General features: G+C 43.2%; 1 protein-coding gene across 2 annotated transcripts in view; it reads right to left on the bottom strand.

The window, feature by feature from the left end:
* The window catches only part of LOC121542543 (stabilin-2), a 34,235-nt gene that overhangs the window by 7,076 nt on the left and 3,925 nt on the right, over positions 1 to 23,234 (bottom strand). For both annotated transcript variants that reach the window (XM_045208509.1, XM_045208508.1), the window contains exons 5-53: positions 22,696 to 22,762; positions 22,438 to 22,533; positions 22,120 to 22,242; positions 21,799 to 21,995; positions 21,476 to 21,606; positions 21,234 to 21,367; positions 20,883 to 20,962; positions 19,990 to 20,139; positions 19,625 to 19,768; positions 19,271 to 19,333; positions 18,923 to 19,039; positions 18,704 to 18,757; positions 18,330 to 18,410; positions 18,054 to 18,206; positions 17,802 to 17,861; positions 13,905 to 13,997; positions 13,473 to 13,559; positions 13,214 to 13,325; positions 12,923 to 13,103; positions 12,657 to 12,750; positions 12,335 to 12,493; positions 12,080 to 12,175; positions 11,866 to 11,958; positions 11,702 to 11,749; positions 10,967 to 11,106; positions 10,668 to 10,779; positions 10,404 to 10,571; positions 10,095 to 10,202; positions 9,851 to 9,982; positions 9,443 to 9,571; positions 9,290 to 9,352; positions 9,093 to 9,188; positions 8,507 to 8,702; positions 7,861 to 7,956; positions 5,930 to 5,981; positions 5,709 to 5,770; positions 5,412 to 5,537; positions 5,168 to 5,241; positions 5,000 to 5,074; positions 2,571 to 2,690; positions 2,363 to 2,407; positions 2,132 to 2,212; positions 1,887 to 2,042; positions 1,527 to 1,658; positions 1,312 to 1,371; positions 933 to 1,199; positions 641 to 787; positions 470 to 526; positions 252 to 372 (exon numbers count right to left, since the gene is read on the bottom strand). In XM_045208509.1, coding sequence (XP_045064444.1) covers positions 252 to 372; positions 470 to 526; positions 641 to 787; positions 933 to 1,199; positions 1,312 to 1,371; positions 1,527 to 1,658; positions 1,887 to 2,042; positions 2,132 to 2,212; positions 2,363 to 2,407; positions 2,571 to 2,690; positions 5,000 to 5,074; positions 5,168 to 5,241; positions 5,412 to 5,537; positions 5,709 to 5,770; positions 5,930 to 5,981; positions 7,861 to 7,956; positions 8,507 to 8,702; positions 9,093 to 9,188; positions 9,290 to 9,352; positions 9,443 to 9,571; positions 9,851 to 9,982; positions 10,095 to 10,202; positions 10,404 to 10,571; positions 10,668 to 10,779; positions 10,967 to 11,106; positions 11,702 to 11,749; positions 11,866 to 11,958; positions 12,080 to 12,175; positions 12,335 to 12,493; positions 12,657 to 12,750; positions 12,923 to 13,103; positions 13,214 to 13,325; positions 13,473 to 13,559; positions 13,905 to 13,997; positions 17,802 to 17,861; positions 18,054 to 18,206; positions 18,330 to 18,410; positions 18,704 to 18,757; positions 18,923 to 19,039; positions 19,271 to 19,333; positions 19,625 to 19,768; positions 19,990 to 20,139; positions 20,883 to 20,962; positions 21,234 to 21,367; positions 21,476 to 21,606; positions 21,799 to 21,995; positions 22,120 to 22,242; positions 22,438 to 22,533; positions 22,696 to 22,762 — 5,428 coding nt within the window. The remainder of the gene's footprint in view (positions 1 to 251; positions 373 to 469; positions 527 to 640; positions 788 to 932; positions 1,200 to 1,311; positions 1,372 to 1,526; positions 1,659 to 1,886; positions 2,043 to 2,131; positions 2,213 to 2,362; positions 2,408 to 2,570; positions 2,691 to 4,999; positions 5,075 to 5,167; positions 5,242 to 5,411; positions 5,538 to 5,708; positions 5,771 to 5,929; positions 5,982 to 7,860; positions 7,957 to 8,506; positions 8,703 to 9,092; positions 9,189 to 9,289; positions 9,353 to 9,442; positions 9,572 to 9,850; positions 9,983 to 10,094; positions 10,203 to 10,403; positions 10,572 to 10,667; positions 10,780 to 10,966; positions 11,107 to 11,701; positions 11,750 to 11,865; positions 11,959 to 12,079; positions 12,176 to 12,334; positions 12,494 to 12,656; positions 12,751 to 12,922; positions 13,104 to 13,213; positions 13,326 to 13,472; positions 13,560 to 13,904; positions 13,998 to 17,801; positions 17,862 to 18,053; positions 18,207 to 18,329; positions 18,411 to 18,703; positions 18,758 to 18,922; positions 19,040 to 19,270; positions 19,334 to 19,624; positions 19,769 to 19,989; positions 20,140 to 20,882; positions 20,963 to 21,233; positions 21,368 to 21,475; positions 21,607 to 21,798; positions 21,996 to 22,119; positions 22,243 to 22,437; positions 22,534 to 22,695; positions 22,763 to 23,234) is intronic.

Genomic DNA, 23,234 nt, shown 5'->3' on the forward strand with positions numbered 1-23,234 from the left:
CCTTTAACAAATGCCAATCATATTTCTGAGACTACATGAGACTTTTGGAGCTAGTCTTTGAGAATTACATTCTTTATGGGATTTTCACCACCAACTGTCATTGTTGTCCTATGTATTAGGATGCATTCCAAATAGTACCCTATTCCCTAGTACGTTTGACAAGTAGTGCACTATAAAGGGAATAAGGTGCAATTTGGGATGCAGTATTGGTATGATCAGGGAGATCTGAGGCAATTTTGGGGAGTTCTTACCCAGACAGTCACGTCCATAGAATCCAGGACAGCACTTGGGTTGCCAGAGGACCAAAGTACATATGGCCTGGCAGCCTTTATTCATATTCAATATCATGGGCAGGTCACATTTCTTCACCTCCTGTAGAATACATATATAGGGGCAGTATTTAGTAGGGGACAGATGCAAGTGTTATATTCACATAACAGTTACGACGGATGGACGGATGAACAGATACCTTGACTTTGGACCCAGGGGGGCAGCGTGTTGATGATGTGCAGAATGCACAGGGTAGCTATCACACAGGAGAAATACAGAAAAAACATTAGAAGACAATAATAATTCTAATCAGCTTATTCCATGCTAGCAATAAAAAAGACTATCTACTGTATGATATGGTCACACTCACCGGGAAATCTACTGTTTCCAGTTTGTCACAGCGACCCCCGAGACTGGGTGGGTTCAGCAGACAGTCGATCCCATAGGCTATCCCACCATTGAAGGGGAGGTGCCTCTGGATGATTCGGCAGTTCCCGTCGTTGAGGAAGATTTCACCCTGTGGAGAAAAGTACATCTCTCAGAAAATGTTGGCTTTTGGGTCAATCCAAATACCACAAGATGGCCTTCCTTTCTTGCCTCAAAATTTATTTTATTATGCATGTTAGTGTTGTACAAACACACCACTACTTTGTTTTACTCACTATCTTGTCCAGCCCTCCACAGTTGGCTTTGAGTTTGGATCCCTGGAGCGTCCGTATTGGATCCATGTGAACCAGCTCTGCTGCATACACCTTGGTGTCTCGGAGGATGTGGTATTTGAGGTACTCCAGCAGGTGTCCTCGGTTCTGTGTGTTGTAAAGGAAGTCTTTCTGCTCCTGGGGCAGTGCGGCCATGGCCTGGTCCGACGGCAGGAACAATGTCACGGGCTGGTGGAGGGGGTCGTTCACCATGGCCATCACATCTGTGTCCTGCAGGCGAAACAGAAGAACACCTTCTTTAACACTTTTTATGGGAGACGTTTTAGATTGTGATTCTCAGAATCCATAAAGGAAATAGGAACTTCACAGGGACAATACTAACCAACAGCAGTTTGTAGAAGGTCTTGTAACCATTACGATCAGCCACATCAGTGAGGTTCAACTGTGAAGGGAGAGATGGAGAGGGAAAGAGAGAAAGAGGGAAAAGAGAGAGATGGAAGAGGGACAGGGAGATGGTGATGAGTTATCCCATGATGGAGTGTCTGACAGATTTATACAGGTGTATTGATTACAAATAGTCTCTGTCTTTGTACATACTGGCCCCTCTATCACATCAGCCTTCTTCAGGCTCTCTGGTATCATGAAGGTGTCAATCTCATGGATGATCCCATTGATGCTCGGGTCATCACTGTGCACCACTTTCACCATGTTGTTGATGAGGATGGTACCCTGGAAACAAGGACAGAATACCTTAAATCTCTCACCACAACCATGGAATCTCTTCCTAAAATGTAGCAGAGGAACCAGATGCAACATCTATACTATACTTCTATACGTCTCAAGGTATATAAATAATGTCCAATCCGTTATGATAATAAATGGTATCTTGGATAATAATCCACAGACATTGAAGCAACCAATATAATCCACTGGGAGTGTGGTAATCTCATTGGTTACCTCAGAGTAGGTGATGGTCAAGACGTCTCCCATGAGAGTGGTCAGGTTTCTGGGCGTGGTCAGGTCGCTGGCCAATAGGGTATGACATGACACGATATGGTAGCGAAGCATCTTGGCCATCTTCTCTCTCTTCGAGGAATGCCTAAACTCTTTTGCCTAAGAGCAAGTCACACACAGACATATAGAAACAGGTGCATGTACACACACACAGACACACACACACACACACACACACACTTTCCTACCATTTCCCCCTGGGCGAAGGCCTCAGCTGTTGGAGCAAAGACTGTGAATGGACCCCGGCCCTTCAGAGAGATATCTGCTATCTGAAAACAAACAACGTTCAACCAACAAGATCTTCAGTTCATTTGCTAATATTTTAGTAAACAGGGATTGTGTTGTGCCTTTCTCACTAGGATGTATAACTTAATCCAGAACATAAATAAAAGTGTTCTACTGGTCAGTGAGAGACTCACCATCAACCCAAGATAGAAATCCCTCAGTTTCCTGGTGAGAAGCTCCTGTGGATGAAAAAGATAAACACTAATCAAAGATCGAATGAAGAGTGAGTGAGTGAGAGAGCGAAAGGGAAAGAAAGTGGGAAAAGAGGTGTGTGTATGTGTACTTACAAATGCCAATCAAATTGAACTTTTACTGCTATGTGTAGTCTCCTGTCCTACTCACCTTGCCCACAGTGCCTTTACAGGTGATGCCGTCGCCCACGTATCCGTCCATACAGGTGCAGCTGCGTTCCCCTGGACCAGTCATATTACACCTGGCGTACCTGTGGCAGTCCCCGTGTTTCTGCCAAGAGGACCACCACACTGTTACACTGTTCACTACATTTACAATGTTCACCACACTGTTACACTGTTCACCACACTGTTACACTGTTCACCACACTGTTACACTGTTCACCACACTGTTACACTGTTCACTACATTTACAATGTTCACCACACTGTTACACTGTTCACCACACTGTTACACTGTTCACCACACTGTTACACTGTTCACCACACTGTTACACTGTTCACCACACTGTTACACTGTTCACTACACTATTACACGATTCACCACACTGTTACACGATTCACCACACTGTTACACGATTCACCACACTGTTACACTGTTCACCACACTGTTACACTGTTCACTACATTTACACTTTTCACCAGACTGTTACACTGTTCACTACAATTACACTGTTCACCACACTGTTACACTGTTCACCACACTGTTACACTGTTCACTACATTTACACTGTTCACCACACTGTTACACTGTTCACCACACTGTTACACTGTTCACTACATTTACAATGTTCACCACACTGTTACACTGTTCACCACACTGTTACACTGTTCACCACACTGTTACACTGTTCACTACATTTACAATGTTCACCACACTGTTACACTGTTCACTACACTGTTACACTGTTCACTACACTGTTACATTATTCATCACGCTGTTACACCGTTCACCACGCTATAACACTGTTCACCACACTGTTACACTGTTCACCACACTGTTACACTGTTCACTACATTTACAATGTTCACCACAATGTTACACTGTTCACCACACTGTTGCACTGTTCACCACACTGTTACACTGTTCACCACACTGTTACACTGTTCACTACACTATTACACGATTCACCACACTGTTACACGATTCACCACACTGTTACACGATTCACCACACTGTTACACTGTTCACCACACTGTTACACTGTTCACTACATTTACACTTTTCACCAGACTGTTACTGTTCACTACAATTACACTGTTCACCACATTGTTACGGTGTTCACCACACTGTTACACTGTTCACTACACTGTTCACCACACTGTTACACTGTTCACCACACTGTTGCACTGTTCACCACACTGTTACACTGCTCACCACACTGTTACACTGTTCACCACACTGTTACACTGTTCACCAGACCGTTACACTGCTCACTACATTGTTACACTGTTCACCACATGGTTACACTGTTCACCACACTGTTACAATGTTCACTACACTGTTACACTGTTCACTACACTGTTACACTGTTCACTACACTGTTACACTGTTCAACACACTGTTACACTTTTCACCACACTGTTCACCACACTGTTACACTGTTCACCACACTGTTCCATAATTATTCACGATGTTACATTGTTCACTACATTTACACTGTTTACCACATGTTTACACTGTTCACCAGACTGTTACACTGTTCACTACATTTACACTCTTCACCACACTATTACACTGCTCACTACATTTACACTGTTCACCACACTGTTACACTGTTTACTACATTGTTACACTGTTCTCTACACTGTTACACTGTTCACCACACTGTTACACTGTTCACTACATTTACACTGTTCACCACATGTTTACACTGTTCACCAGACTGTTACACTGTTCACCAGACTGTTACACTGTTCACTACATTTACACTGTTCACCACACTGTTACACAGCTCACTACATTTACACTGTTCACCACACTGTTACACTGTTTACTACATTGTTACACTGTTCACCACACTGTTACACTGTTCACTATACTGTTACACTGTTCACCACACTGTTACATAATTATTCACGCTGTTACACTGTTCACCACACTGTTACACTGTTCACTACACTGTTACACTGTTCACTACACTGGTACACTGTTCACTACACTGGTACACTGTTCACCACACTGTTACACTGTTCACCACACTGTTACACTGTTCACCACACTGTTACACTGTTCACCACACTGTTACACTGTTCACCACACTGTTACACTGTTCACCACACTGTTACACTGTTCACTACACTGGTACACTGTTCACCACACTGTTACACTGTTCACCACACTGTTACATAATTATTCACGCTGTTACACTGTTCACCACACTGTTACACTGTTCACTACACTGTTACACTGTTCACCACACTGTTGCACTGTTTACCACACTGTTAACTACACTGTTCACCACACTGTTACACTGTTCACCACACTGTTACACTGTTCACCACACTGTTACACTGCTCACTACACTGTTACACTGTTCACTACATTGACACTTTATTGAGGGCGAGATTAGAGATGTACCATTCGACAGAGGTTGACAACCGTACAAGACTCCTTCCCATCTCCTGTGTAGCCTTGGCTGCACACACATGATGTCTGGATAGAAAACATGAAATAAGTCAGTTCATTTTTTTTTACAACAGATTGATGGACACCAAACACACACAACTGACCAACTGACTGACTTACTTTGTTAGGTCCAGTGTGAATACAGTCTGCATTCACATGGCAGCCTCCTCTACCATCCAGACAGGGGTTGATCTCTGAGGAAAAATAAAACAAAGTTTTATATTAACATTTCACAAATACTTTCTTACCATTTCTTTCAGTGGTAGCCCAACCCTAGATAACAAATTGAACAAACACAGCTGAAACTCAACATTATTTCAGCCCCTGACCCGTCAAAGTGTGTAGATTAAAAACCCATACTTACGTACACACACCACCCCATCACCATGATATCCTGTGTTACACACACACTGCCTGCGTCCTGGGAGAGTCCTCTTACACACAGCGTGAGGACTGCAGGCTCCGTTATTGTCTTTGCAGGCATCTTTTGCTGCACACACACACACACACACACACACACACACACACACACACACACACACACACACACACACACACGCAGCTTTGTTACACCTAGTTTCCTGTGTAGTAGTCATGTATAGTTTATAGCAGTTAATGTACCAGCATAATAGTGCATGCTGGGAAGTGATGGGAAGGATACCTTTGCAGTCAGTGCCGTTACCCTGAAACCCTGCCAAACATTCACAGCGACCTACTACACACCTGTGAGATAGATGCAAAAGAGGAGAAGAGATGGAACCACAGTTTATAACTAAGAGATGTAAGAACCGTTTCACCGACTTGCTGTGCTGAAATGGTTTGATTTCAACATAATCACATCATAGAGTGGTGGGAAGCTGAAGTCAGAGTGAGTTCACTCACATTGCACTGGTGTGGCACTTCCTGTCCCCACAGTTCTCTTCTCTAGTGAACTCTGAAACACAGCAAACAGGGATTACATTTTTTACATTGTCATGTTACAGTATCATGAACACAATATGAGATGATCCTATAACATTGATATGATTCATGTGAGATCAAATGCCCATGTAACATGTACTTGTAATAAATGTTTTTTTTTTTTGTATGTCTGTTAGAGGTGGGACTAAAGTCCCTTGGTAGGATACGTCCTGTGCCGTGGCATTTGCGTCCCTCGCCTTTGCAACCATGAAAAACACTTTAAAATGACAAAAAGTTACACATCCTACATGTTTTTGTTGATATTGAACTGTTTATCAATGATAAACCAAAATGCAAGTCCTCTGTACTGCAAAACTGTATTTGTATGTATTCTTTAAAGTACTTAGGATATGCAAATTGTCTTGTCCCCGTAGTGATGAGTAGTTGTAGTGACATGTTTTGGGGATTTAGAGATATCTGTCTATTATTTGAATTCTAGAAAGTAAATAAAAAGTTTTTCATATTTGTATAGATTAATAAAAACAAAGAATGCTATTAAATGATCTTTATTTTTATATATAATACAGTGGGGTCAGAAATGATTAACAGGACATTTTAGCCACAAATCTGGTTGCCTCTGCCAGGAGGCTGAAACTTGGCCACAAGTGGATCTTCCAGCAACACAATAACCCCAAGCACACATCAAAATCCACAAAGAAATGGTTAGTTGGCCACAAAATCTTATCTTATCCAGAGCGACTTACAGGAGCAATTAGGGTTAAGTGCCTTGCTCAAGGGCACATCGACAGATTTTTCACCTAGTCGGCTCAGGGATTAGAACCAGCGACCTTTCGGTTACTGGCACAACGCTCTTAACCACTAAGCTACCTGCCGCCCATATGAAGGATATCAAGGATCTGGAAGGATTCTGTATGGAGGAATGGTCTAAGATACCTCCCAATGTGTTCTCCTACTCACAAAACATTTTAGAAAAAGGCTCAGTGCAGTTATCCTAGCAAGGTGAGGTATTGAAAGTTATTGAAAACAGGAGTGTCAATCATTTTTACCCCTACCTTTTTTTGAAAAAAAAAAAAGATTACTTGTTAAACAAAATATTTTTCTCTGAGCAATTGTATTAGTATATAATAATATAATTTCCCCAATTTTTTTAAGCATACACTATAGCTAAGTATTTGAATTATTTATTTACACAGTCATTTTTTATAAATCGTTATCAAGGGTGTCAATAACTTCGGACCCCACTGTATGTGTACCTACGTTTTATGTAATTTGTGTTACTGCCTTGAAAATCACTCTTTACAAATATATGCAAGGACCTTGAGCATTCCCTACAGTTGCAAACTGTTATTGGGGGAGGGGTCTATATTAAATAGAATTATTAATATAATAATAATATTTGCCTTTTAGCAGATGCTTTTATTCATGTGTGCATACATTTTACATATTAGGTAATCACACCCTTTTAGTATGTCATACATTTGAGGATTCCATTGATAATTTGGTGTGTCTAAATAAAAACTGTCATTGGTGTTACTCAATTTAAATAAAGGGAAATTACATTGTGAGCAAAAGTATTAATCATATCACTGTAGTTAAAGGGTTAATGACCTAGTTAAAGGGTTAATGGCCTGATCTCTCTCCTCTGTCAGTTGATTTAGAATGGGTAGATGTACCCAAATACTTTTAAAAACATATATACTGTATATATATGCAATTTAATTTAATTTTCTCGAAATGCCACCACAACTCAAGAATGACCCTCCTGCTCTGTGGCCCACTTATCAGGCAATCACCCTGTCATACATACTTGAAAGAGTAAATGCAAGGAGCTAAAATTATACTAATAAAAAATAAGAACAACTCCAGCACATGTACTGTCATACAGTACATACTGTCATCACAGGTGATCCCTCTCCAATATGCATCACACTCGCATGTCCCATCTCCATGGATACCGTCATTGCACCGGCCGTTCTTACACCTACAGTCTGTAGAGAGAGAGAGGGGCGGAGACAGAAAGACAGAGAGAGAGAGAGTGAGAGAGAGATAGAGAGAGAGAGCGAGAGAGAGAGAGAGAGAGAGAGAGAGAAAACTATGCTGTTGATAGTAGTGTAGATGTTGATTGTGTTTCTGTAATGCAAAAGCATCCCAATGTTGAATTGTTGGATTCTATATTGTAGTGGCAAGTTTATAGTGGATATATCTTGCGACAGTACCTTGGTCACAGTGGACGCTATATTACTACACTCTTAGAAAAAATAGTTCCAAAAGGGTTCTTCGGCTGTCCCCATAGGAGAACCCTTTTTGGTTCCAGGTAGAACCCTTTTGGGTTCCATGTAGAACCCTCTGTGGAAAGGGTTTTACATGAAACCCAAAAGGGTTCTACCTGGAACCAAAAAGGGTTATTCAAAGGGTTCTCCTATGGGGCCGAAGAACCCTTTTAGGTTCTATATAGCACCTTTTTTTCTAAGAGCGTACAGTACATTACTACAGTACCTTGGTCACAGTACCTTGGTCACAGTACCTTGGTCACAGTACCTTGGTCACAGTGGATGCCGTATTTGCCCTCCTGACACGTTTCACAAGCGGTCCCGTTGAAGCCCTTCTTACATTGGCACACCCCTGTACCGTTGGTCCCGTCCTGGCACACCCCGTTCCCATAGCAGGGCTGGCCTTTGGGCCCTGGACACGGCTCACAGTGCTCCCCGTAGAACCCGCCACAGCACCTCCGCACCTACAGGGGGAGCTAGAGTCACTCACAGGGACACACTTCTACTCTCACTTCCAATTGGCGTAAAGGTAGAGTATCACTGCCTGTCAATTCCCTCACTCAGGTAGAGCTTCTCTAGACCCTTGTTGATTCCTCTTCTTGGATTTAAACCATTGAATATGTGTAAGAAATATGCAAACACAATGCTAACAAATGATGTTAACAGTGCTTTTTGTTTCTACACCAGTGACACATTCTAGACTAGGGATGCATGGCAAATTACACCCTATTCCCTATGGGCCCTGGTCAAAAATAGTGCACTATATAGGGAATAGGGTGGGATGCAGTCCGAGGTGTGGTAGTATTCCAGTGATTCCAACACAGTGCTAGTGGTGCTACTGGTGTCTCACGTACAATGGTAGTGTTCTTGCAGATGGTCTTGCAGCCGAGGCTGAGCAGCTGTTCCCCCTCGTAGACCCGACGGAACATACACTTTTTCCTGACCAATGTCTGTAGGGAAAACAGCCATAACACAGAGAGTAATTCATGAAACATGACAGCCATTTTGGATCCACTATACAGTAGCTGGATATACTTGAAAGGTATCATACCATTGGGGTAGATCCGGCTGGACAGGTGTTGTCTTGTGGGTAGAAGCAGTCTTGACAGGATCCCTTCAGACAAAAGATGAATGAAGAATTATCTGAGAAAATTCATGTCAAATGTTTAGAAAAAGGAAGAAAGGGGTATTGATTAAGCTGTACCGGAAATGTCTTGAATTGCTGGATGTCGCAGCGATTTTTGGTGATATCTAGGACTGCAGATAGGCCGTGGATCACCCCTTTACCACCCTGGATGTCTGACACCTTTACCTGGGCCTCATTCACAAACAACTACAGAGGAGAGAGAAGAGAAGAGAAGAGAAGAGAAGAGAAGAGAAGAGAAGAGAAGAGAAGAGAAGAGAAGAGAAGAGAAGAGAAGAGAAGAGAAGAGAAGAGAAGAGAAGAGAAGAGAAGAGAAGAGAAGAGAAGAGAAGAGAAGAGAAGAGAAGAAAAAAGAAGCACCACATTTTGAGAGGACTCAAACAGCAGTAGACTACATCCAATATGGCTGATACAACACTAGAAGAAGAACACAAACAGAATTCCCAGAGCATCCCATAATAATAATACCTTGTCATCCCTGGGTAAGATGCCTAGCTGGTAGGAGAACCCCAGCATGGTCTCCTTGTAGGCTCCACCCAGCAGGTCTATCCTCATCAACCTATCAGACAGCACTATGTGGTACCGCGTCGTATTCAGGTCCTGACAACAACCAAAACACACACAGTACTATACAGTTCATACATTATATAAGCACGCACACTCGCATCCACAAACACAATGTGTAACAAGATCACAAAATAATTTGAGGTACCATGGTGTCCGAAGCGGTATTCTTGAGGTACTCGAGGACAGCACTGTCTGTTGGAGCAAACACTGTGTACGCCGAGGCCTGCTCTATCTCCTCTGTCAGGTTATGATGCTGAGAGGGAGCAGACAGAGACAGACATTGTCCTCAGATATGGCTGCTTATGGAATCACAAGTAATTTAATGGAGAACATTAATAAGACATTGATAAGGCTGGGGTTGTTCATCAGAGTGCTCTCTTCAAAAAAGAGAGTTTGGGTGCTGTATGAGCATGTGGCTTGGATGAAAAGAATAGAAGCCTTATAATGTACGTACAACAAGGTAACTCCTGAACAGGGAGAACTCTGGCCTCTGTGCAAGCAGCTCCAGCAGCCCCTCACTTAGACTCCTCTCTGGAACCAACACTGTGTCAATAATGTGGATCAGTCCATTGGTTGAAGCCACATTTGCGGTTGTTATGGTGGCTCCTCCAATCCCTGTGGACTGACAGACAATACAGGGTTAACTTCAGGTCATGTGTTACAGTATCACAGTTCCTGTTCACTTCAAGCTTAGGATAAAACCTGCCTCTAAACTCACCTCATTGGTAATAGTAACAGGAAGAGCCTTCTTCAGAAGGGAAGTGAGCTGCAAGGTGGAGGATGCGTTCCGTAGGTTAGCTAGCGAGTAGACACCTTGGATCATGTGATTTCTATCAGGGTATAATCAGAAATAAGGATTATCACAATGGAAGAATCTCAATGCCTATACCAAAACGTTTTAGAAAGTTATCCAATGGAAAATAAAAAAGGTTCTTATTGGACAAGTCCAGGTAATCTCTTCCTGTTTCAGGCCATATTCTTTCATTTGGTGCCTAATGAATATGACCCAGGTCTTACTTGATGATACTGGGTAAGTTCCCCTGGGTTGTCCAGAAGTCCTTGTCCTCTTTGGTCATCTTGTCTGTGGCTGCTGTGGACGGCACCAGCAGAGTTATGTTCTGACTGTTCATGAGTGGCAGTTGGGAAATGCCTGTGTCCTGGGAGAGGGGAGGAGACAAAAGAAAATACTAAATGCCATGATGACCTAAAACCATCCGACCAGCATCTTACAGGCATACTAGCAGGCTAACAGAAGGTAATGGTGAGTTGTGAATATGACCTTGTGCAGATTGTAGCAGTATGCACTACAGTACCCATAATGCTCTATAACCATATCCGGTTGTATCTTACTAAACGTTCCTGAAGCTTACACTATGCACTCTTAGAAAAAAGGGTTCCAAAAGTGTTTTTCGGCTGTCCCCATAGGATAACCCTTTTTGGTTCCAGGTAGAACCCTCTGTAGAAAAGGTTCTATATGGAACCCAAAAGAGTTCTACCTGGAACCAAAAAGGGTTCTTCAAAGGGTTCTCCTATGGGGACAGCCAAATAACTATTTTAGGTTCTAGATAGCACCTTTTTTTCTAAGAGTGTGGTGTGATGTCTCCTTATTGATACAGGATGTCAGAAGTGAAAATAAGTTGTTTCTTATTCAGACAATAAAGAATCTGAACAACAGCATTAACAACACAGGGAAAACTCAAAACCCCCCTCCTGTAAAACGATGAGAAATGACAATGGTTAAGTCAAACTCACAGTCACCCATTTGGCGAATTCAGTGACGTCAGGAAGGGCCATCAACTCCTACAGAGACACAGTGGCGGTTAGGTTTGTTATTCAGATCAGAGTAGGTATGTCAGTCCCCCAATCCTAAGCCATATGTGGCTACCTGTCTTGGCAATAACGTAGGAAGTGCTCACCTGTCCCACGTTGCCGTAGCACACCTCTCCGTCACCTGTGTATCCATCCTCACACACACACTTCCATGCACCGGCCACGTAGAGACAGCTTGCCTGTAGGAGAGAAAGTAGATCAAAGTTCATGAGGTCAAAGGCTATCATCTCAGTCATTCAGTATTATGGTCTGTGATTTTATTGGTCAATACTTAGCCAATGAGAAGTAGCGGGCACCCACCAGATAATGACAGCCGCCATTTTGTGCCACGCACGGATTGTTCGCCTCGCACTCCCTCCCATTTCCACGGAAACCACTCTTGCACGCACAGCCGCTCTGCATTTGGAAATAGGAACATGCATAGGATCAACTGGAGTCTTTGGGCTTTTTTGAATGGATGGGATAAGATAGATGGTAGGGGAGAAAAGATACGAACAACATAGCATTGTCAGTCAGACTGTTTTGGGAGTTTGATGCCCTACCTCCCTCTCTCACCTGTCCAGGGCCCACGTAGATACAGGTGGCATTGGGATGGCAGCCCCCTCTATCAGCGCCCAGGCAGTCATTGATAGGCTGGCACTCATCCTCGTCCGCCCTCCACCCTGCCAAACAATGGCATGTGTGTGAGCCTGGCCCTGTCTTTATACACTTGGCCTGTAGGGGGTAGTGGAGAACACAGTCAGAACAGCTCAGTGCAGCAAGCAGGCTACCATGCTAAGGTGAAAAACAGATCTAAAATGTTACATTGGAAAAGGTACTGAAATACGTTGATGGTGAGATGTATGGTTTTCGTACATTGTGTGTTTTCTGTGCTTACATTCACATCGCATCCTCCACGGTTCGGCTGGGCACAGGGGTCCGTATCCACACACGTGATCCCATCACCTTGGAATCCAGGCTTACACACACACCTTCACACACATAAAAAACACGCCTTTTACTTAAAACAAACTTTTGCAGGAGGGATATCTTGGATACAAAACACTGTGTTGTCTTGAGAATTTAGAACATTGAGTGAGAGAAAGGGATTCTATTGTTATACCATCATCCCCAACAAGGCCGCAGTGAAGCCTGCACACTCACTTGACTGCCCCTCCGTTGAAGTCACACTTTGCGTAGGCATGACAGAAGGTCACCTGGGGGCCACAGGCCTGGGTGTGGCGTTCACAGTACTGGCCAGTGTAGCCCGGCTGGCAGGAGTCCACCTTACAACGCCCGTCTGCCTCGGGACGGTTATCACACACACCATGGATACAGTCACAAGCTAGGGACAGAGGGGGAGAGACACATCATCAACATGAGACAGACATGTCATCATCTGGGGACACTGATATGTCCCTGTGTCAATATAGAATGTCTAAGACGGGGGTGTACTTTTGTCGCAGGCCGGTCCGTATTTGTTGGGGTTGGAGCAGTAGTGGCACCGGGAGCCTTTGAAGTTGGTCTCACAGACACATGTCCCGTTTCCCTCGATCCCCTCAGAACACTAAGACACATGGTAGAAAATAAGTATGAATACCTACATACTGTACATAAACACAAAGATGAGGATTATGCCAATCACTGCATAGATTATCCTCAGTCAGATTGGTTAAGTGGTTAAGGGATAAATTGGTTAAGTGGTGTGTCTCACCTGTCCGCGACGGGAGCAGGGGGTGTTGAACCCTCCAGGACAGGGGGTGCAGTCTGGCCCATAGAAGCCCTTACAGCACAGTGGTGTCTGGGGAGAGGATGATGTAGAGGTGGGGTTAGGGAGGAGGACAGGCTCAGGAGGGTGAAGAACTCAAATCAGACCAGGCCTACAGAGTGTGTGAGGGGTGTTTGAGGTGTGCTAGGTGCGAGCGAGGTTGTGTGTGGTGTGTGTGTGTGTATATGTTTTCCTACATTATCAGGACCAGAATGTCCTGACAAGTCACCAGAATGTCCTGACAAGGTAGGAAAACAAGAAACGTGAATTTGTTAAAATTATATTTTAGGCTTAAAGGTTTAGGGTTTGGGGTTAAGGTTAGGTTTAGGGTTAGGAGTTAGGGTTAGGGGTTTTATGTGTGTCTGTGTGTGTCTCTACCGTGAGGGTCCTGTTGCATATGAGGGCGCAGCCAAACGTAGGGATGTTGAAACCCAGTATATTCCGGAACACACAGCCGCGAGTGAAGGTGTTCTACACAAAGGGGGCAACGTCAGCAAAATAAACACAGAGCTGTATAGAGTACATGGATGGTTACATCCCAAATGGCACCCTACTACCTTTAAAGTCTACTACTTTTGTCCAGTGCTCATAGGGCTCTGGTCAAAAGTAGTGCACTATATAGGGAATAGGATGCCATTTGCAAACAGTAAACACATACAGTGCCTTCAGAAAGTATTCACACCCCTTGACTTTTTCCACATTTTGTTGTGTTACAGCCTGAATTTAAAATGGATAAAATTTAGATTTTGTGTCACTGGCCTACACAGTGGTGTAAAGTACTACTTAATTCGTTTTTGCGGGTATCTGTACTATCTGTACAACTTTTACTTCTGCTTCACTATAATGTACTTTTTACTCCATACATTTTCCCTGACACCCAAAAGTACTCGTTACATTTTGAATGCTTAGCAGGACAGGAAAATTTTCCAATTCACGCACTTATCAAGAGAACATCCCTGGTCATTCCTACTGCCTCTGATCTGGCGGACTCACTAAACACACATGCTTCATTTGTAAATTATGTCTGAATGTTGGAGTGTGCCCCTGGCTATCTGTAAAATAAAATCAACTGTCTGGTTTGCTTAATATAAGGAATTTAAAATGATTTATATTTTTACTTTTACTTTTGATATTTAAGTATATTTTAGCAATTACATTTACTTTTGATACTTAAATATCTTTAAAACCAAATACTTTTATTCAAAAAGTATTTTACTGGGTGACTTTCACTTTTACTTGAGTCACTTTCTATTATGGTATCTTTACTTCTACTCAAGTATGACAATTGGGTACTTTTTACACCACTGAGCCTACACACAATACCCCATAACGATATTATAACCGCGATCGATAATAGACAGTACTATGCAGCCGTCTTCATCGACCAAGGCTTTCGACTCTGTCAACCACCGCATTCTTATTGGCAGACTAAATAGCCTTGGTTTCTCAAATGACTGCCTCGCCTGGTTCACCAACTACTTCTCAGATAGAGTTCAATGTGTCAAATCGGAGGGCCTGTTGTCTGGACCTATGGCAGTCTCTATGGGGGTGCCACAGGGTTCAATTCTTGGGCCGACTCTTTTCTCTGTGTATATCAATGATGTTGCTCTTGCTGCCGGTGATTCTCAGATCCACCTCTATGCAGACGACACCATTTTGTATACATCTGGCCCTTCATTGGACACTGTGTTAACAAACCTCCAAACGAGCTTCAATGCCATACAACACTCCTTCCATAGCCTCCAACTGCTCTTAAACACAAGTAAAACTAAATGCATGCTCTTCAATCGAACGCTGCTGGCACCCGCCCACCCGACTAGAATCACTACTCTCAACGGGTCTGACCTAGAGTGTGTGGACAACTACAAATAACTAGGTGTCTGGTTAGACTGTAAACTCTCCTTCCAGACTCACATTAAGCATCTCCAATCCAAAGTTAAATCTAGAATTGGCTTCCTATTTCGCAACAAAGCCTCCTTCACTCATGCTGCCAAACATGCCCTTGTAAAACTGACTATCCTACCGATCCTTGACTTTGGCGATGTCATTTACAAAATAGCCTCCAACACTCTACTCAGCAAATTGGATGTAGTCTATCACAGTGCCATCCGTTTTGTCACCAAAGCCCCATATACTACCCACCATTGTGACCTGTACGCTCTTGTTGGCTGGTCCTCACTACATATTCGTCGCCAAACCCACTGGCTCCAGGCCATCTATAAATCACTGCTAGGCAAATCCCCTCCTTATCTTAGCTCATTGGTCACCATAGCAACACCCACCCGTAGTATGCGCTCCAGCAGGTATATCTCACTGGTCATCCCCAAAGCCAACACCTCCTTTGGCCGCCATTCCTTCCAGTTCTCTGCTGCCAATGACTGGAACGAACTGCAAAAATCTCTGAAGCTGGAGACTCTTATCTCCCTCACTAACTTTAAGCATCAGTTGTCAGATCACCTTACCGATCACTGCACCTGTACACAGCCCATCTGAAATTAGCCCACCCAACTACCTCATCCCCATATTGTTATTTATTTTGCTAATTTGCACCCCAGTATCTCTATTTCCACATAATCTCTTGCACATCTATCATTCCAGTGTTAATACTAATTAATACTATTTATTGCCTTACCTCCATAACTTGCTACATTTGCACACACTGCATATATATTTTCTGTTGTATTTTTGACTTTATGTTTTGTTTTACCCCATATGTATCTCTGTGTTGTTGTTTTTATCGCACTGCTTTGCTTTATCTTGGCCAGGTCGCAGTTGTAAATGAGAACTTGTTCTCAACTGGCTTACCTGGTTAAATAAAGGTTAAATAAATAAAAAATAAAAAAATACGTGGAATTATGTTTTTAGACATTTTTACAAATTAATTAATAATGAAAAGCTGACATTTCTTGAGTCAGTAAGTATTCAACCCCTTTGTTAAAGCAAGTCTAATTAAGCTCAGGAGTAAATGTGCTTAACAAGTCACATAATAAGTTGCAAGGACTCACTCTGTGTGCAATAATAGTGTTTACATGATTTTTGAATGACTACCTCATAAAATGATCTGTAAGGTCCCAGTCAAGCATTGAATTTCAAACAAAGATTCAACCACAAAGACCAGGGAGGTTTTCTAACGCTTCGCAAAGAAGGGCACCTATTTGTAGATGGGTAAAAATAAAAAAGCAGATATTGAATATTCCTTTGAGCATGGTGAAGTTATTAATTACACTTTGGATGGTGTATCAATACACCCAGTCACTACAAAGATGCAGGTATCCTTCATAAGTTGCCAGAGAGGAAGGAAACCACTCAGGTATTTCACCATGAGGCCAATGGTGACTTTAAAATAGTTACAGAGTTTAATGGATGTGATAAGAGGAAACTGAGTTACTCCACATTGTAGTTACTCCACAATACTTACCTAAATGACAGAGTGAAAAGAAGGAAGCCTGTACAGAATAAAAATATTCCAAAACATGCATCCTGTTTGCAATAAGGCACTAAAGTAAAACTGCAATTAACTTTATGTACTGAATTCAAAGCGTTATGATTGGGGCAAATCCAACACAACACATCACTGAGTACCACTCTTCATATTGTCAAGGATGGTGGTAGCTGCATCATGTTGTGGGTATGCTTGTCATCAGCAAAGACTAGGGACGTTTTTTTTTGGGATAAAAAGAAACGGAATAGAGCTAAGCACAGGCAAAATCCTAGAGGAAAATCTAGTTCCGTCTGCTTTCCAACATACACTGGGAGACAAATTCAGCAGGACAATAACCTAAAACGCAAGGCCAATATACACTGGAGTTGCTTACCAAGACGACATTGAATGTTCCTCAGTGGCCTAGTTACAGTTTTGACAGAGTTTGAATAATTTAAAAAATAATAATGTTAAAATATTGTACAATCCAGGTGTGCAAAACGCTTGGAGACTTATTCACAACCACTTACAGCTGTAATCACTGCCAAAGGTGATCCTTACATGTATTGACTTAGGGGTGTGAATACATATGTAAATTAGATATTTCTGTATTTCATTTTCAATACATTTGCAAACATGTTTTCACTTTGTCATAATGAGGTATTGTGTGTAGATACATTTTGAAATCAGGATGTAACACAACAAAATGTGAAATAAGTCAAGGGGTATGAATACTTTTTGAAGGCACTGTACAAGGTTAATGAAAGAGCCATGTGAAGGCAACTGAAAGGGATGCTTAGGTCTCTATACAACATTTGCAAACTCTTTGGGGTTCAGTGTGTGTGGGTTCTTACTGTGGACACTCCGGATGGGCAGCTGGACTTGGTCACCTTTGAGCAGCTGACACAGTCACCCTGGGTAGGAGCATGTCAATGAAGAGAGACACTCAAATGAGGACAAGCAACCAGAATCAACTACCTCACTAAATCGAAATAAAGGATGACTCTAATAATAAGTTATGAAGTTAATAATGAATAAAACCTCTGAAACTAAAACACTAAATGTGAATGCAGGGGACGATCACAGAACCTGTCACTCAAACTCACCTTCAAAAATGTGTTCTCTGTGATGTCACACCTGTGAGGCAGTACCGGCTCGATGGAGGGCGGGATCAGAACTCCGTCCAGCGAATAGAGGCGTCCGTTCTTGGCCTCCACATCTGCCTCCAGTACAGCCATGCCGTTAACCAGGATTTGACCCTGTGGGGTTTCGTCAGAGTCAGACACACACACCTACACACACACACACACACACACACACACACACACACACACACACTATACATACCTCCTCTCTTTTGTTGATGTGTCACATGAACTTACGTTTTCAGTCACGTTGAACGAGAGGATCTGATTGGCCATGGTCCTAATCCGGGGGCTGGACACAGCGTTATAGACCTCCAACTTCAAACCAATGGAAAACAACAACCGTATGCAAACACATTGACAGAATACAGTCAGGGGTTCAGGGTTCGTATTCATAAAGCGTCTCAGAGTAAGAGTGCTAATCTAGGATCAGGTCTCCCCTATCCATGTAATCTAATTAATTATAATATAGACGTAACATAACAGGACATAACAGATCCTAGATCAGCACTCAAACTCTGAGAAAATGTATGAATACGGGCCCTGAAGTCTAAGGGACTCGACATTATCTGGTTTGGTGATTGACATGTGGGCCTAGCACACACACTCACCTTAGTTGAGGGGACCACATGATTTCTTAGTAGCTCCAGTAGTTTAGTGCTTCCCTGAAATCAGACAAAAATAAGCCAAACACACACACATCACAGTCACGGTCTGGGACGTCACATGCTTTGCAAAACGATGTGTGTGTGTGTCATCAGAGCCATAAGAGTTTGCAATTGTGCGTGCGTGTGCCTGTCTATGTGTATGTGCAGTCACCCATTCCCTACCTCACTAGAGGTAAGATAGTCCAGCTGTCCCTCCTTCATGGCATCGAAGGCTGTGTTGGTGGGGGCAAAGATGGTGGAGGGCCCAGCCTCCTCCAATACAGAGTCAACATTGGCTTTCTGTACAGATGAATCAAACCAAATCAAACTTTATTTATATAGCATTTTTCGTACCAATTTTTTTTGTTAAAAGTGCCTTACATACATACAAATGAATAAAAACAATACAGTAATAAGATATCAAAACAACAGGTTGATGTTACTTCATATCTGATATAATATATTCTGAATAATACCTAGAATATGTAAAATAATATTTAAATAACATGAAATGAATACAGAATACAGTACCATCAACAAATCCTTGAACTTGGAAAACTTCCCGTAGTCTGATAGAATCTTCATCAGATTCTCCTGGAAAGGATAACATGACAAGTCATGTCAAAATGGAACTTAGGCTAACTTAACAACCAGGCTTGTTGCAATGAGATAACCATGTGTAGTGTCAACACAAATGCAGGCCCTATAAATGCTATTCTAAGTATTGTAAACAATGTGTCTGGTTGCGTCCCAAATGGCACCCTATTCCCTATGTAGCGCACTACTTCTGACCAGAGCCCTATGGGCCCTGGTCAAAAGGTAATGCACTAAAAAGGTAATATGGTGCCGTTTGGGATGCAACCTTTGTGTCTGGTCTCTGTGCACCTCTCTCTCACTCTCCACCGTGGGTGAGACACTGTCCATCAGCTTGTTGAGAATATGGATGATCCCATTGGAAGCGATGACATCAGACTGCAGGAACCCGCCTTTCTTCCTGCTGCCATGGATACGGATCTTGAGCTGCTTGTCCTGTGGGGGTGGATCATCAATTTATTTTGCTGGCATGACCAGCATGACCTGTCATTAGAGCAGTGTTTCTCATTGGACCGTCTTGTGCTGTGTCAACACTACTACTATGAGAAGCCCACTTAGGTACTCTTGGGACGGTGTTGACTTTTGTCAGTCTAAATCAGGATGGCCTTGTTAATGAGGCTTGCCCCTGTGTGTGCGAGTGTGTGTGTGTATCTCACGTCTTCTGTTGTCACCGTCTCCCCTGCCTTGCCCGTCAGAGTGTAGTAGATGCCCCCTCTGTTCAACGTGTCATAGGGCATCTCCCCGGCAACCATGTGCAGCTTACACAGGTACTTAGCCTTCATTGGGTCAGCCATCAGAGTATTCAGCTGAGACAGGACAACACATACTCACTATTACAACAAACATGCTAAACACTTCAGCTATAGGGGGAAAAGTAGTCTGGGTGTCTACTGTGTACCAATATAGCTACAGTGGCTATGGGTGTCTACAGTGTACCAATATATCTACAGTGGCTATGGGTGTCTACTGTGTACCACTATAGCTACAGTGGCTATGGGTGTCTACTGTGTACCAATATAGCTACAGTGGCTATGGGTGTCTACAGTGTACCAATATAGCTACAGTGGCTATGGGTGTCTACTGTGTACCAAAATAGCTACAGTGGCTATGGGTGTCTACTGTGTACCAATATAGCTACTGTGGCTATGGGTGTCTACTGTGTACCAATATAGCTACAGTGGCTATGGGTGTCTAATGTGTACCAATATAGCTACAGTGGCTATGGGTGTCTACTGTGTACCAAAATAGCTACAGTGGCTATGGGTGTCTACTGTGTACCAATATAGCTACAGTGGCTATGGGTGTCTACTGTGTACCAATATAGCTACAGTGGCTATGGGTGTCTACTGTGTACCAATATAGCTACAGTGGCTATGGGTGTCTACTGTGTACCAATATAGCTACAGTGGCTATGGGTGTCTACAGTGTACCAATATAGCTACAGTGGCTATGGGTGTCTACTGTGTACCAAAATAGCTACAGTGGCTATGGGTGTCTACTGTGTACCAATATAGCTACAGTGGCTATGGGTGTCTACAGTGTATCTTACTGGAGTTCCTTTGAAGCCCTTGTTGATTGGGACAAAGACAGTGAAGGGGCCAAAGTTGCTCAGGGGCCAAGAAATGGCACCTGGAGGAGGAGGAGGAGGAGGAGGAAAAGAGAGAGTGCAAGAGAGAGAGAGAGAGAGAGAGAGAGAGACAGAGAGAGACAGAGAGACAGAGAGAGAGAGAGAGAGAGAGAGAGAGAGAGAGAGAGAGAGAGAGAGAGAGAGAGAGAGAGAGAGAGAGAGAGAGAGAGAGAGAGAGAGAGAGCATGTAAACCAAGGCCCATAACAAAATAGGTGTTTTTCTGCAACTTTGATGAGTCACTGATTGGCCGATGATTAACCAATGAGACGCACCAAATAGTGTGATGGCATTGCTGAGCTGACCGGTCCATTGGCCCCCGGGCTCTGAGTTCAGATCGTTCAGACGCTGCATGATGTTGCCATAGCAAATCTTGCCATTGCCCAGGTAACCCTGGTGACATGTGCACCTGGTGTAAGAGAGATGAATGAAGGTAAGACGATCTTTGAAGAATTATGGTTTTACTGCACAAATATCCTTAAACACACTAAGTCTAAGAGAACAGAAACACACTGACTCTACTACGTTCGGCTCCACTGTAGAACAGTTGGCATTTTTGCTGCAGGAGTCTGGTCTGCACATGTCCTTCAGGCTGCAGCTCACCCCTCCTGCCAGGTGGTCAAACCCGTCTTGACACTCACAATGAGACTACAAGCGAAACCAAAAACACCACTCAGGGGGAGGTTCACCCAACACAAACTACTGGCACATTATCACCAATTGAAGCAATAAAATGTTATATTTGACTTGCATTATCAATTAATTTAATGTGTGGGTTAGAAAAAGGTTGGGGGAAAAGCACACATGCACGCACACACACACACACACACACACACACACCTTCCCTGGCCCATCGTACACGCAGCGAGCAGTGTCATCAGAGCAGCCCCCCAGGTGTGTTTGACAGGGGTCTATGGGAACACACACGTGCCCGTCCCCGCTGTAGCCCTGGGCACAGGTACACGAGTGCTTGTTGGGCCCCACGTGGGCACAGGTGGCATGGCTGTGGCACACCTGCTGCAGGCACGGGTTTATGGCTGTGAGAGGAGACACATCATCTTATAAACTATTACATAACTCACTTAGTACCAGGCCGTTAGTAGCTGGAAGGCAATAAGGCCCCATTGCAGAGAATAGGAACACAGCAATGCTGTCACTCACATATGCATTGATCTCCAGAGGTTTGGTAGCCAGGTAGACATTGACAGCGTAGTGACCCATCAAGTGCGCCCTGCATACAGCGAGTGTTCTGTGGACAAAGCAGAGAAGAGCACTCCGGCAGCTCTGAGAGATGACAGAGATGACAGATACACGTGCTGTTATTAGGGTGTGAGCAAGTTATCATTGGATGAATACACACAGGTAGGCTATAGATCAGGGAGTTAATGCTGCAGCACACGACAGGTATAATGCATTATGATACAGTTCTAACACATTGTAAGACCTGTCATAAGCATGCAAGACCACTGGTTCTCTTACCCAGATCACATTTTGGCCCTTTATACCCAGAGAAGCAGGTGCATATCCCATCACCGTGGATACCAGCATTACACAGGCCATGTACACAAGTGCAGGCTGATGGACCGGGGAGTGGAGAATGATGGGATGAACAGAGAGAGAAATAGGTTGATATTGCAAATGGCACCAAAATGGACGGTATCTCTAGGTGCATGGGGCAGTCACAAAATGGGGTAGATAAAGAATCTTAATCTTAAAGAAAGGGACCGAGTTGGTTACCAGAACTACAGGTTGAGCCGTAAAGATTATCTGCACAGTCTTCACACGCAGTTCCCACGAAGCCAGGCTGAGGAAGACAAACACAGTGATGGACCATTCTGTGTTTGTGTGTGTGTGCATGTATGTATGTATTTACAGTGAGGGAAAAATGTATTTGATCCCCTGCTGATTTTGTACGTTTGCCACTGAAAGTTTATTTGAACAGTGAGAGACAGAATAACAACAAAAAAATCCAGAAAAACGCATGTCAAAAATGTTATAAATTGATTTGCATTTTAATGAGGGAAATAAGCATTTGACCCCCTCTCAATCAGAAAGATTTCTGGCTCCCAGGTGTCTTTTATACAGGTAACGAGCTGAGATTAGGAGCACACTCTTAAAGGGAGTGCTCCTAATCTCAGTTTGTTACCTGTATAAAAGACACCTGTCCACAGAAGCAATCAATCAATCAGATTCCAAACTCTCCAGCTTGGCCAAGACCAAAGAGCTCTCCATGGATGTCAGGGACAAGATTGTAGACCTACACAAGGCTGGAATGG

The sequence above is a fragment of the Coregonus clupeaformis genome, chromosome 28 (genome assembly GCF_020615455.1).
Source record: "Coregonus clupeaformis isolate EN_2021a chromosome 28, ASM2061545v1, whole genome shotgun sequence".
NCBI lineage: Eukaryota > Metazoa > Chordata > Actinopteri > Salmoniformes > Salmonidae > Coregonus > Coregonus clupeaformis.